Source organism: Quercus lobata, chromosome 3 (assembly GCF_001633185.2).
Source record: "Quercus lobata isolate SW786 chromosome 3, ValleyOak3.0 Primary Assembly, whole genome shotgun sequence".
Classification (NCBI taxonomy): Eukaryota; Viridiplantae; Streptophyta; class Magnoliopsida; order Fagales; family Fagaceae; genus Quercus; species Quercus lobata.
The window spans coordinates 62,621,970-62,636,787 of record NC_044906.1 but is presented as its reverse complement, the minus strand read 5'-3'; the positions used below and the strand labels follow the sequence as shown (position 1 = coordinate 62,636,787).

The window sequence follows — 14,818 nt, the reverse complement described above, 5'->3', positions numbered from 1 at the left end:
CACACAAGTTCGGTCTAATCTATTGAACTCAAGTTCAAGTTTTTAAAAACCTAGTTAAAATCTTAAAATAGAAAAGATAATAATGCATTAGACATAATCCATAGAACCTAAGTAAATTAGTATAGATAATGAAAATTACCAACGCTACTAAAATATATGATTGTCTAGCTAAAAAGGAGAATGACAAAATAAAATAAAGTTAGTCCAGCACTAAAAGTTCTGGATCACCTGCACTGCAAATCTCTGATTCCATCATAGCCCTTAAATTCAAGGTTCCATATCCCTCCAAGAAACCTCTGAAACTTGTCTCCAGGGGTCGACTTATGTGTGTTAGACCATCCTCAACTGAGAGCAGTGCCGGAACTGGTGATCCATAGTTACTCATATCCCAATGCACAGTTTCTCGCATAACATAGCCATTCCTTTTAAACTTCTACCTCATTGCTTCAGAGTTACTGATCCAGCCACAAACACGAGCTACAACAGCCTTCATATTGCAAAATCTCTCTAAAAGCAAGGCCTGTACCATCAAACACAAAAACCCTTTTGATCATATCCTGTTTGCTCACATTCAAGTCGATTGCAGTTTCCAAAATTTTATCCAAGAATGGTAATAGCCGCAGGCTCCATTGTTTAGTATCGCTATCATCTCCTTTTGGGCTCACAACATTATTTAGTCTACAAAAATTTATCCTTGATCCAAAATCATCCACTTCGATGCTCACAATCTCAGGATTATCACCATACCTAAGGAGCTTTCCCTTCCAAGGGTTTGCACAGAGTTCAGAAGTCATCAATGTAAAGCCACAGCAGAATCCATGTGTGCAGTCATTCATGTTAAAAGTTGAAATGCAGTTGACAAATTTGCCATTCTTAGAGAAAGCATCTAGCATTCTTTTCCATTGCCGTTCAGCAACTTCAAGACCATTAACATATTGAAGAAGATTTAATATCTCATGTGGAAGTAAATTGTTGGCAGTGGTTTTTGGCAGTTCAGAGCACTGCACATTCTGAAGGTAATGCAAAAACCTTTCACGGTCATGTTTATAGAATGCCCACTTGTAAGTTTTCAAGGCAACAGATGAGATTCGATCACATTGAAGCAAGTTCCATTGATTGGCACTCATGTAAATTTCTGGCAACTCTAGGGCTTTCCGAAGTGGGACAAGAACTTCTTTTTGTAATCGATTCCGAACCCTGTAAACATAGTGAGATTCATTGATCCCTTTGTAAATAAAGTTGAATAATCATAAGAAGAGTAAAGAGAAGGGCACCATTTTGAGGCCATACTAATTTTTTCTGTCCGCCCAGTATTCGAGTGCTCAAGATCAGCCTTAAGTAGCTCGGCAAAGAGATCAGAAATCCGATCGTACAAAAAGCGGTACTTTGGATCATAGTTGTACCACTCAATGGCTTTTATTGCCATCATATTTCTTTTCTCCTTTCTCTTTGTAGCCTTCTCTTTCTTAGCATTCATCTTATCCTTCACAGCCTTCATTCTCTTCTCAAAGGCCCATTTTACCATCATTTTTCTGTTCTCCATTCTCAAATATGATGCCTTTTCTTTCTTAGTCTTTGTCCAATCCTTCACAGCCTTCATATTTTGCTTTCTCCTTGTAAGTATTTTCCTTCTCATAAATTGCTTTTTCCTTATCAGTCTTTTGCTTATCATAGTTTTATTAGTTCTCTGTGTAAGTTCTTTAATTCTCCTACCCAAAATTAGTCTGATCCTTTTAAGTTCTACCCTGTCCATGATGTCGGCATGACATTGAAGTATCTGGGTGCCACTATTGACAATCCGACAGAGGATTTCCAGCAAGTCTTTCAAGCACCCAACTTTGGCAAATGTTTTCAAATTGCATGCTAACGTTTTAGGGTGGTATTGGTGGAGCCACATAGCTGCCATAAAGAACTCCTCTCTTCTTCAGTTTCCAAAATAATTAGTGTTCCTCAAGAGGCAAATAAGTTTGAGAGTAGTATGCTGACAGTGGTACCAAGACATCTCCAAAGAGTGCAGCAGATCATATAATGACTTCTTGTATATACAGTTTGCATAAAATTGAACGCAAGGATTTTTTTCTACACTGACAGGTGTCAGCCGAAATTTGTTTTCATCAAAGAAAAGGTCTTTACTTGGAATCACAGTAACTGTTGAATGAGGGATTTCTGGAGGCCCAAGAAGTTGAAATGGAGTAGGGTTTAATTCTGCTGAGCTAGGACAAAATAAACAACACCTTAAAGACAATGCACCAGAAATGTTTCTTAAACCAGAACCAGTCCACTTGGCTGCAGTAGCTCCAGTCCTTTTGATAGAGATGTGAAAGAGTGAAAAACCAAGGCGACTCATACTACTACCTGAAGAGAATTAGTTTAAGATCAAGAGACATAGAATCAGATATAAAAGGAAAATGCTAGATGACAATAAAACTAACATAATATAACAGTATGAGTCTGATAAGTGTGATAGACAATTCCACCACTACAAACCTTCCAAAAGAAGATGAGGGCCAAGGTACCGATTGGAATCCACTGCAGACTTGATTGTTGAGTTCATTAAGGTTGCAATAGAGAATTTGTTAGAAATCTCCACTTGACATCCGCCTGCGCCAAAACGATTCATATATATAATTTTTAAATTTGTAATTTCTATATCAATATATAATCTTTTCATTCCGTATCACTTTATAATCAGTTTAGATATCTCATTGTGGAATTTTTACCCTTTAGCTCCTATAAATTAATTGTGTAAGTCAGCTACTGAGTCACTGCCATCAGTGTCTGTTTTCGACACCCACAAAAATGTTTATTTTCAGATTTGTAGGCATAATTTATTATTTATGTTTATTTTGGGTTTTAAAAATAACTAACAACAATAAAAATGTTTTAAAAATATATATCTAAAATTATAATAGTGCCAAAAAAAAAAAAAAAAATGTTCTGCTGGATAACATTATATTTATGAATTATATAAATTAATTAATAAATAAATAATTAATTAAAGATAAAAACATATACAAATTTATTAATAATAACAACTAACAAGAAACAATCTTAACCAAACCAACCCAAACTCTTTTTCTTTTCTTTTTTTAATCCGAGAGAGTGTGAGACTAACTCGTCCAGAACAATCGGTCTTCTATCCAAACCAAGTATTTGACCACTCAGTCAATACTCAATACATAGCGAGAGAGAGATGGAGTTTTCCCAAAAAAAAAATTTAAAAGGAAACAGTGAAGAGTGAAGAGTGCGATTGTGCGAGTGAAAGAGGGAAAGTAAAATAAATAAAAAACTCACAGTAAGTCGCCGGTCGCTATGGGTCGCCGATCTAAGGCCGGCAGCCGCGAGAGAGAGTGATTTTAGAGGGATGAAAAATATAGTCCGTTCGATATGGTTGTATTTGAAACGGAATAGTTCTTAGCGAAAAAAAAAAAATATATATATAAATATATATATATATATATATATATATATATATATATTAGCGCATTCCTCTTCACTGAAGCATTTTATCAAACATATAAATGTATATGTCAGTTTTTTAAAACACAAAACACATCTCTGTAAAAAGAAAAATTTAGAAAACAGAAAGAAAAAAAAAAAAAAAAAGGAGGAGAAGGAGAAGACCTTCTTGCAACCTCAGGTGTTGGAAGCGGTGAGAAAACTTCCGGCATTGGGGGTTGGAAACAATGAGAAGCAGAGACGATTTTGAGCATTTTCCAACGAGACGAAGGCAGGTCTCGTCGGAACTGATGATCTTCGGAGGCGATGCTAGGCAGTAGCTGTCGAGCTTTGGAGTTGAGAGAGATGGAGGTGCTGGTGTGTGCTAGTGTGCAAGAGATAAAATTTCGATTTTGCATAAAAGTAAAGCGTGTTAAGTGGCGGGACTTTGGAAAATTTTCAAGGGCACTTTTGTATTTTTGATTTAAATGAGCTAGTATACTGATCTGTTTTTTTTTTTTTAATACAAGTGTCGAATTTTTATTGGAGCATGAAACACCAACTAGATGCTGATCTGGTATTCCAGATACAGCATATACTTTCTTAGAACATTAGCATTGAAAAATGCTAATGCCATACTTAAGGCATTTTTGACATTTCAGGGGTCAAAAACACTTGCATCAAACAATAGTAAACTGCACTATTGCAAAATTTTTTGCAATAGTGCTACAGTAAAATTCTAAATTTAGAATTGTACCGTAGCAGTATGTTAAAAAAATATATATATTTTATTCCCCTCCGATTTTTTCTCTCCAACTTCAATTCTTTTCTCTCTCTTCCTTCTCTTCTCTGTTTCTCCATTTTTGTTCTCTCCTCTCTACGGACCCAAACGCCATCTCTTCTCTCTCTTCCTTCTCTGTTGGGTTCGATGTTTGGGTTGTGGGTCCGGTGTTTGGGTCGTGGGTGACGGCGTGGGTCAGTGGTTGTTGTGGTTTTTGGCTGTGACCGGTACTTAAAAGGGGTTGTGGGTCGTGGTTGGGTCCGATGTTTGGGTCGTTGGTCGTGGTTGGGTCCAGTGCTTGGGTCGTGGTTGGGTTGTAGGTCCGGTGTTTGGGTTGTGGGTGACGGTGTGGGTCAGTGGTGGTTGTGGTTTTTGGCGTGGGTCACTGTGGTGGTTGTATTTTTTTTTTTTCCTGGCTGTGACAGGTGCTTAAAGGGGTTATGGGTCGTGGTTGGGTCCGGTGTTTGGATCGTGGTTAGGTTGTGGCTGAAGTGGGTTGTTAGTCGTGGATCGGCGAGCTAGGATCGGATCGGTGGGCTGGGATTGATTGATGGTGGGTTTGAAACGGTAGATTTGTTGATCAGTGGGTGGATCGGTTGGGTTGATCATTGGTAGCTCCGGTGATGATATTTTTTGAATGGGTTTGCTCCGGTGGGTTTCAAATAGGCTAGGTTTCAAATCGGCGGTGTGGTTTCTGATCGGTGGCTTGGGTGGTGGGTGTGGTGGCCATTGTTGGCTCTGGTTTGATGGTTTGTGTGTGTATGTGTATGGCTATGTTGATGGGTCTGTGTGTGTGGTTCTGTGTGATGAACTGGTACTAGAGGTTGAGGGAGGCTGAGGAAAAAAAAAAAAAACGGTTGGAAAGCCTAGGAAAATGGAACTGAAAAAAAGTATTGGCTAGAAAGAAATAATAAAAAAAGATTAAAGAATAATATTTTAATAAAAATAGAGTTTTAGGATGTGAGAGGTATTGTAAAATGAGATGGTATAAGTAATAAAGTGGTTTTTTGAAATGGTAAAATAAAGTAGTATAGCATTTCTTTGATGCTGATGCTCAGTCTGGATAAAGTCCCTTCCTCTTATTGATAAATTTTGTTCAAATTACGAGTCAATTGAATAATATCATGATGAAATGTTTCTATATGCCCGTTTGGTTTGGACGTTTTACTGCATTCGGCGTTTGCGTTTTGGGCATAGAACCCACGCTACAGTAAACGTGTCCTTCTTCCTTTTTTTTTTTGTTTGTTTTCACGCGTTTTAGAGTGATGCGGCTACTGTTCATGCAACAGTGCATGAATAGTAACCGCAAATGTTGACTTTCCACTATGAACAGTGATCCGTGCACTGTTCATTGACTCACAAATTCCACTTTTCAATAACTTTTTCATTAAAAATGGGTCCCAAGGTACTATTCACACATTTAAAAAATATTTTGCTACGGTGTATTCAGTTTCAACAAAAATAAGCTCAATCTACACAGACCCTATATATATATAAAAAAAAAAAAAAAAAAAAGGAGATTAGCTTCAGAAATTTCTAGACCTTGGGCATGGGATTTCAAGTAGGGGTGTGCAAAAAACCGATGAATCGAAAAAATGGGCTGAAACTGATTGAACTAAGTTCAATTTTTTGGTTTGGTTTTGGTGCTGGATTTTTTAACCTAGAAACCAACTAAACCGACCGATTTATATATATCTATTTATTGACGTAACTTCATGAAGTGACTGATCAGTGGCTTAGTGGTATACATCCTGGGTTTTGGCTAACTGATCCCCAGTTCGAGCCTTCGCGCGTGGATTTTTGCCATTTAATTTTTTTAAACCCTAATAATAGCATGATATAAATACCCTCCTATTCTTTTCTTTCCTTCAGCCGCCCCCTTCCCCAAATTTCTGTGCCTCTCTACCCTGAGAGTCACATATCTCTGTTCTTTATTGAAAAATCACTACAGAGACATGGTGGTAGGCTCCTGCTATGGTGCATCAACGGTAAAGTTCTGTACTATTTAATTATATTATGTACTATTTAGGACTCTTCCTATAAAGAGTAAGTGTATGGTGATCTAATGACTTATCTTAACAACAATTGCTAAATGCCAGTTCAGTCACTTACATTTAGCCCACTATAAGGCTGTTTACAATCATACAAAAGAATTATATTATGGTGCCATAGCACATGAAATGATGAAATCATACACATGGTTGGAGATGTTTACTCCATGGACTATGTTCATATATGTATGCATATACGTCTACATCTATATTTCCATGGTGATCCTTTTGATTCACATTGTCAATGCCTAAATGCTATCAGTGTGCATGAGTTCAGATATTAAAATTTTGGACCACTTCAGGGCCAGTAAATGACAATTTAATCCCTTGTTTGGTACATTGAAGTAGTCTGTAGATGAGCATTATTAATTTTTCTGTGTAATAACTAATAACGAAATATTGGATAATAGAATTGTGAGGGATAGGCCGGTCATATATATGAAATTTGTGATACATACCCATCGCTCCTGAACTATGTGGGTCAAAATTATGATATCTTCCACTTTAGCAGATCCTTAGTCAACTCATTGGCAATTTGGTAAATGATTTAATAATAGCTTGATCGCATTGCCAATCATTAGTGTAGAATTTCAGGTGAGGCCTTGCATGTTTGTTGGGTGGAGCCCCATAGGTGTGCAGCCATTATCATGTGCTTAGCTCATGGAAATTAGTGTCGATTAAGAATGGGAGGAGTCGGGAGGAGGGAATTTAACCTCAAATAATACTTCAGGTGGAAAAAAAAATGCAACTCCAGTGATTTATGTTGAGTTATATCTTCTTATGTTCCAGCTCTAGCCAACTAGTGTGACCTTTTTATCTAGTAAAGACTTAGGGAACTCACGGTTTTCTTTTTATCTGGAGTCGACTCAACACACCCTGCATCAAATTGTCTAATTTTTATCATCAATCAAACACCATTCATATGTATATATATGTATATGTACACATATACCACTTTGCTACAGTGAATTGCTAATCTTGGCAGTTCCCTATAGCAAGAAGGCAAAATATTTTGTCTTTGACTATACCAATGTTGGCACATAAATTGGAGTGTGAGGTGGCAAAATAGCTAACCACCACCAATGGTGATGCTCTAAAGAAAAAGTAAACTAATTTAATAATTAGAGTAAAGGAGCATATAAATTTTGAGATATTAAAATTAAATTAGTAGCAAGTAGCAATGTATCACAGCTACTCCGATTTTACTTACAACCGTGGATTTTGTTCCAGTATTGAGGGTGAGTTTGGTTCAATTTTTTTTTTTTTTAATTTTGATATTATGCTCTTTTTTTTTTAAAAAAATGGCAATTTCAAAAAACACATAAAAGAATTTATTTCATACTTAGTATCAACTTAATAAAAATAATGATAATAATAATAAAGATATTAGTTTTTTTAGTGTCATAATTATTTGTTATTATTATTAATAACTTCTTATCAATATTAATTAAATATCAAAAAATCAATATGCACAAAATGATAATGCAAAAAGATAATAAAATACATATACAACTACTAATTGTTATCCCCAAGTGGAATTAGCAATGGAATCCTGAAAAATCACCATCTCAAGGTCTGTTAAAGATCTCGTGTTGTTTGCTTCACTATTAAGTTGTCTCATAGGAATTAAATCTTGATTGGTACCTTTGAAACCCCTATTATCCTATCATTTAGTCTAACAAAATTATGAAAAGCTATGGAAAAGATGGCATGTTTCTGATAATTCTCCATTAATTCTTTCACACACCAAAAGTATGCTCAATCACAAGTGGTTTTTAGTACCTGGTGGTTATTGCTTGGTATCTTCTTGATCAAAAACTCTACCTTAAAAAGGTTTTTCTTAGATTAGATATATAAGACAAATTTATTTATTTATTATTATTATTTTTCAAATAGAGAGAAGAAGAAGAAGAAGAAGAAGAAGAAGAAGAGGAAGAACGTTTATTTAGGAATAACCCACCTAATATGAACTTAAATTGAGAGTGATGGTGAAACTATTGTTAAATTTTTAACTCTCAATTTTGAGGTTCATTTTAGGTGGGTTATTCCTAAATAGACGTTCGGCCGATTAAGCTTATTGAGCCGTTCCAATTGTTTCCAGGGTTCAATTCTATGGTAAGTTTTCTTCCTCATAATACTGTGATCTTTTTGTTTTTACTTGTGTAACGTTAAGAACCTGTGGTATTTGCATAATGTTCTTAACTATAATATTAAAAATTTTGTTTGCATGTCATCTATGTTGATTTAAGAAGTCAGTCCAAATGGGTGAGCGATGTGATAAAAGTATGTATATAATTAATTTCTTCTTATTTCAGTTGCATTAGGAGTTTGTTTACAAGTTGTTAGTAGTATGTATATATTTAATTTCTTCTACAGAAATCAGGTACACATCTATTCAAATACCTAGAGGAGGAAGGTAGAAAGAATGAAAGCTCTTTGCCAAGCATCCAAACATACCATTGACTGCGTGGATGTGGGTTTTTTTGTTAATTTTAAAATTATGTGTTTTTATTATGATTTTGTTATTATTATTTTTATTATGATTTTTTTAAAAAATTTAGGGCAAGCTCGTCTTACTAACAAAGTATGATGTGACTTATCCATCTGAGGTAGGTTATTTGTTGTTTTCCTCTATATTGCTATTTGTTGTTATTTTGTGTCTTTTCTCCTTTTCCCAGTTAATTTGTTTACCTTGTGAAACTGTTTTGTTTTGTTTTTTTTTTTTTTAAATTTTTTTTTATGCAGTGCAAGAAGTATTTGTTTGATGAACTTCCAACTCACAGAAAATTTAATGTCTTAGGCCCGGAAAGGGTCTTGAAGATGAAAAGGATAGATTTTGGAGAATATAGCCTAATTCCATTGTAGGTAGCTTTTAATTTTTTTAGTAGTAAATAAGTTTGTAACTGTAAAAAATTACTGTTTTTAAATTTCCCCTTTGTTTTTCTTTTTGTATTTGTAGCTACGAGGTTCCATTGTTGAGGATGTGCCTCGCCTTGAAAAATTTTGTTAAATTGTTGCGAAGATGGCAGAAGATATGGACAAGAAGGGGGACCAAAAAGAAGAAATTGAAGTCCCATAGTGGGATAGGCAGAGGCTTCGACAACTCGTATTTTTGGGGAGTTGTAGAGAAAAAGCGATTGAGGTTCTGAATTAACCTCTGTACATGAATTACTTCCTTGTTGTTTTGTGTGTGGGATTCAGACAAGTTAGTTTGGACTCTGTTTTGAAACAACTGATTGTCCGAATGTTTTCCTTTATAGTTCTTTGTATAAAACAGTCAATAGACACATGATTACCGTCTAATTTAACTTGCCCCCTTTATAGAGGAAACCTTTACAAAACATGGTTACTGTCTATGAAAAGCTGTTCCTTTTTCAATATTCTTTCTTGTCAATGCAAAAGATAAGAACTAGAGTTTCTGGTAACAATAAAATATTGTCCTTTTAACCATTTTGGTTTACAAATCTGAGTCAAAATAAAATTAGATTCTTTCTCATGTTATTTGATTAAACTGTATTTGGTTTCTTGTGAGTGCAAGAAATACAAGTGACTGTTTTGCTTGTTTGCCGCATTACATGAGTTGGGGTTTGATTATTTGTTTTCAAAGGTAGCAAGGAAAAATTGTGTCTTGAGAGTTGCACTTAACACATTGATAACTGAGTGTTTGTTGCAATTCAGCTGAGAAAAGTGGTGGTGAATTTTGTATGCCAATATCCTAAAATGTCTTTGGTTCAATCTCAAGTCAGACTGAGAAATGGTTTTCTCACCAGCCCTCCTCTCTCTCATCTACTTTCACCTTCTTCTTCTTCTTCTTCTCCTTCATTGATTACCAGAAACAACCAAGCCCATCGTCATCATCTGGAAGTAAAATAAGCCCAGCAATTCTTTTTATCATAGTTATTCTAGCTGTCATCTTTTTTATATCTGATCTACTTCACTTGCTTATTGGATTTCTCACAAAACATAGATCTTCATCATCAATTAGTGAATCAAACAGACACCCAGAGATTTCTGAGTCTGATGCTTTTAAGAGACAATTGCAACAACCCTTTCGACTTTCTTGATTCTGACCTAGATCAAGCTTTCGTAGATGCTCTCCCAGTTTTCCTCTATAAGGAGATAATCGGTCTGAAAGAGCCATTTGATTGTGCAGTTTGTCTTTGTGAGTTTTCAGAACAAGACAAGTTGAGGTTGCTTCCAATGTTTAGCCATGCTTTTCATATTGATTGTATAGGCACATGGTTACTATCTAATTCAACTTGCACTCTTTGTAGAGGGAACCTTTACACACCTGGGGTTGTTGGGCTTTCCATTGAAAACCCATCTTTTTGTTTGGAGGACCCAAGGGAAGAAGATGGGTTTTCAAGCAATGGGGCAAGTGGGTTTCTTTCTGGTCAAAAGCCAGCAGAAAATGCCATTATTAGTGAAAAGAGTGTATTTTCTGTGGGAATTGGCAAATTTAGAAGCTCAAATGATGGAGTAGGAGCTGTAGTAGAGAGAGGAGTGGGAGAGACCAGCAGTAGTAGTTTGGATGCAAGATGTTACTCATTGGGATCATATCAATATGTGGTTGCTGATTCAGAGCTGCCAGTTGCTCTGTCCCAATAGAGTGGGTGGTAGTACGAGAATTGTGAAAGGGAGAGGGACAAAATGGGACATCCACAATTGATGGGATTGGGGATGGTGAGGGGAAGAAGATTTAACACTGGAAGTAAAGGTGTAGTTGTTCTGTTTCTAAGATCTGGCAGTGGTCCACTGGTACATCCTCTCTTACTATGGCTTTGCCATGATCTGATAGATTAAAGGGTTCACCATGAAGGTATTCAATGTGCTTTTTACTTTTTTGCATTATGTCAAATTGTCAATAGGTCCATTTCTCAAAAGCTTTTTCCTTCTTTTCTTAATGAATGGATAATTCCTTACCTAAATGCTAGCTTATGTGAATGGTGCTCATTTTTTTGAACTCTATGGAAAATGCTCTTGCACTTCATCATTTTTTTGAACTCCTTACATCTACAATTTGACGCTTTCCTCCTCCTTCGTGCCTTTTTTTGGGGGCAAAAGTTAGGAATATTGGGTATCCAATCAATATCAATATATATATATATATATATATATAATGCGAGAATGCATGATATCCTGCCATGTGGTGCTCTAATTTTGAATTAAAATTTTTTTTTTTACCTCTTTTTGTTAAGTTTTTTTACTATTACTCAAAATATCACATTTACTTATTTTTAGTGTTATCTCATTAATCTCTCAATAATTGCCTGAACTTACACCATACATTTCTCTTTTCTTCATGACTTATAGCATACCCACCGTCTTAGTATTAAAAACAAAAGCGAAAAAAAAAAAATGCTCATGGAGGAATATTGGAGAAAAATTAATATTTGTTGCCCTTTCTACGCGGTTGTCTCTCTATTTTTAATTTTTAACTCATTGTTGTAATAAAGAAAACTTTGTCATTGACTCATTATATAGTTTGAGTAGGTTGATCTTTGTGATACATTGCTACTTGCTACTAATTTAATTTTTAATATCTCAAAATTTATATGCTTCTTTACTCTAATTATTAAATTAGTTTACTTTTTCTTTAGAGCATCACCATTGGTAGTGGTTAGCTTTTTTATCACCTCACACTCCAATTTAAGTGCCAATATTGGTGTAGTCAAAGACAAAATATTTTGCCTTCTTGCTATAGTGAACTGTCAAGATTAGCAATTTACTGTACTAAAGTGGTATGTATGTATGTATGTATATATATATATATAAATGAATAGTGTTTGATTGATGATAAAAATTAGACCATTTGATGCAGGGTGTGTTGTGAAATTATATTAAAATAGATAAAATAGCTTTTTGAGTTGTTAAATGCTAAAACTTTTAGCTCCACCGATATGGATGCTCCAATATATGTACAACATTATCCAAAACCGTTTTTATATAAAACATCACAACATTATCCATGCATCGTATGGGTAACTTACTAATTCAATTAATCGACATTGTATTTTAAAAAATTGACAAACAATGTTTTCTTTTTTAATAACAACTAGATTTAATATAGTCATGCGTTTGAATATAATTGGAAAAACTATTGGAATACGACAGTTATTCTGTTAAGATGCGATCATAGTAGCTTCTCTATATGTTGATAAACCAATGTATGGGGTTTCAAGCAATAAGAGATAGTAATCCTTAATCAAATAGGTTTCAGTTAGCTCAACTGGTAAAATCTTTAATCTTTTACTAAGGAACTTGTGTTTGAATGCTATCCTACCTACATACAAACAAAATAAATTCCATAATTGAATTAATGTCACTTTATTGTTGAGAATTGGTAAAGTGACAAAACTCAGAAGCTATGCATATGAAGCCGCTAAGATCATCAGCATCCGGTGATGCAAAATGCGTTTAGTCCATTTTAGCTTTTATTGTAACACCAAATCCACAAATAGATTCCCACATCTGGTTGAGAGGTGATAAAGGGACAAACTTAGAAGCTATGCATAAGAAGCCCCTAAGATCATCAGCATCCGGTGATGCAAAATGACTTTAATCCATTTTAGCTATTATTGAAACACCAAATCCACAAATAGAATACCACATCTGGCGAAGCATATTGCTAAATTTTTTGCATCTTGTTGCAATGAACATGTAAAATATATATATAGTTTTTTTCTCTCTACTGCCACCAAAAAGTACAATAACATGGTTTTTTTTTTTTTTTTTAATTTTTTTTATGCGCATAAAATAAGTATTATTTTAATGAGAATGAGATGTAGGATGTGTTTTTAAAGTTGTTATAAAATAACTGTAAATTGTGATCACTGCAGGGACTGCTTTGAGGTTTTCATATGCCTAAACCTGCAATATTCTAATGCCAATCACGATACATGCCTTTTTGGAACTCCAGAGTAATATTGCTTCTCACCTTTCTTCTGGAAGAAGTTTTATTATGTATGTGCATAAGTCTGCTTGATTCGCCCTTGACAACAAACTTTTCTACTGTTATTATATCGCACTGGATCTCAAGGACAACCAAGCAGGTATATATGTCATTATTGTGTAACTTTACATGTATAGTTTTGTATCAAGTGATAAAAGTTAAAACTAACTGTAAACTGTGGTTGTTTGCAGCTTCAAGGTTATGATATCAAGGAATTGCTACAAGCAACCTGATAGGGATTTTCATTGCTTCTGGAGCTTGTGCAGGCTACCTTCTAGGTTTATTAACCATGGAACCATACAGGCTGCCTTTATTACTTCTTTCATAATCTCTGACTTCATAATTGGTGTGAGTGAACCAAGTGACTTTTGTCCTCGATCCTGTCATAAAGCATAGAAAGCAATGTCCTTTTTTTCCTTTTTTGGCTTTTGTAGTTTCAATTATTCCCTGTAATCTTATACAAGTTAGTTCCTTCTATATGTGAAAGAGTTCTATATAACATGCATTTACATTGGTAAGCATCCATTTATCAAGAAAGGCCATAATGCCTATGTTAAAATTTGCTATGTTTTTGAAAGTTCGAGGGCTTGAGGCTTTTGGGGAAGTTGAACTATTTCAAGTTAGGTTCAGTTGCGAATAAAGTTTACATTTTTATATGTTTAGAGCAAGTTAGGTTCACAGTAACTCACACTCTCTCACCCTTTCCTTCTCTCTCACTGTCACTCCCCTGCCACGGCTCACATAGTCAGCTACTCTCTCTCTCTCTCTCTCTCTGCCAATTTAGGGTTTTCCCCCCTCTCCTCTCATTATGCTCTTTCCCTCAGTCTTACCCTACCAGATTTCTTTTCTTTTTATTTATGACATCACCTGACTAAGTTAAAATTACTGATAAAATATCTAATCCTATTGTAGGGATTTTCATGTGTTGTGATGAACAACCAAACGATGATGGAGTTTTTTGTGTCTCATCAAGTACAGAATTCGGTTCCCTTCTTCAGGTAACCCCTCTCTTCAGAATTTAGATCATTGGCAGCTGGAATCCCCAGCCCAAAATTTTCAGAAAGTGTAAGTTTTCCTAAAACTATGATTCTAACAATACAAAGGAATTGGTAGTATGGCATTTCATAGCAGCATTAGAAAAGAAGTCTCAATAGTACTTTTAATAATAGTAGTAAAACTTGCAAGGTTGTCAACGTTTGAGCTGACTGCAGCAAAATTGACAGTAGTAGTAATGGTCCTGGACTTATTGAGCAGTGTAGAAGTAGAAGTAGAAGAGGAGGCTAGACAAAGATCAGAGTTTATAGATTATCATCAGCTGCAGTTTATAGTCACTATTTAGCCATTATAAATAGTTAGTAAGGATTCAAGACTAATTGTAAGCAAAAGAGTTCAAGTGCATCTTTTTGTTAAGGAAAGGGAACTAAAGTAGTTAGAGGTAGGCCTAAAATAACACTAGTAGCCATAATAAGGGGTTGGAGGTTGACTGAGTGAGGTCAAGGGTTCAAGACCTATCGGGTGGGTGGGTGTAGTTTATCAATTAAAAAGGAAAAGAAAAAATGAACACTAGTAGTAGTATAAAAGAACATATTAATAAAG

The 14,818-nt window shown here is 35.1% G+C and overlaps 2 protein-coding genes and 1 pseudogene across 6 annotated transcripts; 2 read left to right on the top strand and 1 right to left on the bottom strand.

Moving 5' to 3' along the window:
• Positions 1–452: 452 nt before the first annotated feature.
• Positions 453–1,600, bottom strand: LOC115981230. The gene is made up of 2 exons (XM_031103393.1): positions 1,291–1,600; positions 453–1,225 (listed from the first exon to the last, which is right to left on the bottom strand). The coding sequence occupies exons 1-2, from the start codon at positions 1,598–1,600 to the stop codon at positions 453–455; spliced, it is 1,083 nt and encodes a 360-aa protein (XP_030959253.1).
• A 4,502-nt stretch (positions 1,601–6,102) lies between these two features.
• On the top strand, positions 6,103–9,648 carry LOC115982736. 5 transcript variants are annotated; one of them, XM_031105441.1, is made up of 6 exons: positions 6,103–6,207; positions 8,167–8,385; positions 8,647–8,743; positions 8,832–8,879; positions 9,016–9,131; positions 9,230–9,648. In XM_031105441.1, the coding sequence occupies exons 3-6, from the start codon at positions 8,696–8,698 to the stop codon at positions 9,417–9,419; spliced, it is 402 nt and encodes a 133-aa protein (XP_030961301.1). In that variant the 5' UTR covers positions 6,103–6,207; positions 8,167–8,385; positions 8,647–8,695; the 3' UTR covers positions 9,420–9,648. The 5 variants fall into 5 exon arrangements, 4 of the variants coding, with proteins under 4 accessions (XP_030961301.1, XP_030961302.1, XP_030961303.1 ...); XM_031105442.1 differs by lacking the exon at positions 8,647–8,743; XR_004089712.1 differs by lacking the exons at positions 8,647–8,743; positions 8,832–8,879.
• Positions 9,649–9,940: 292 nt separating this feature from the next.
• On the top strand, positions 9,941–10,939 carry LOC115981229 (annotated as a pseudogene).
• The last annotated feature ends 3,879 nt before the right edge of the window (positions 10,940–14,818 follow it).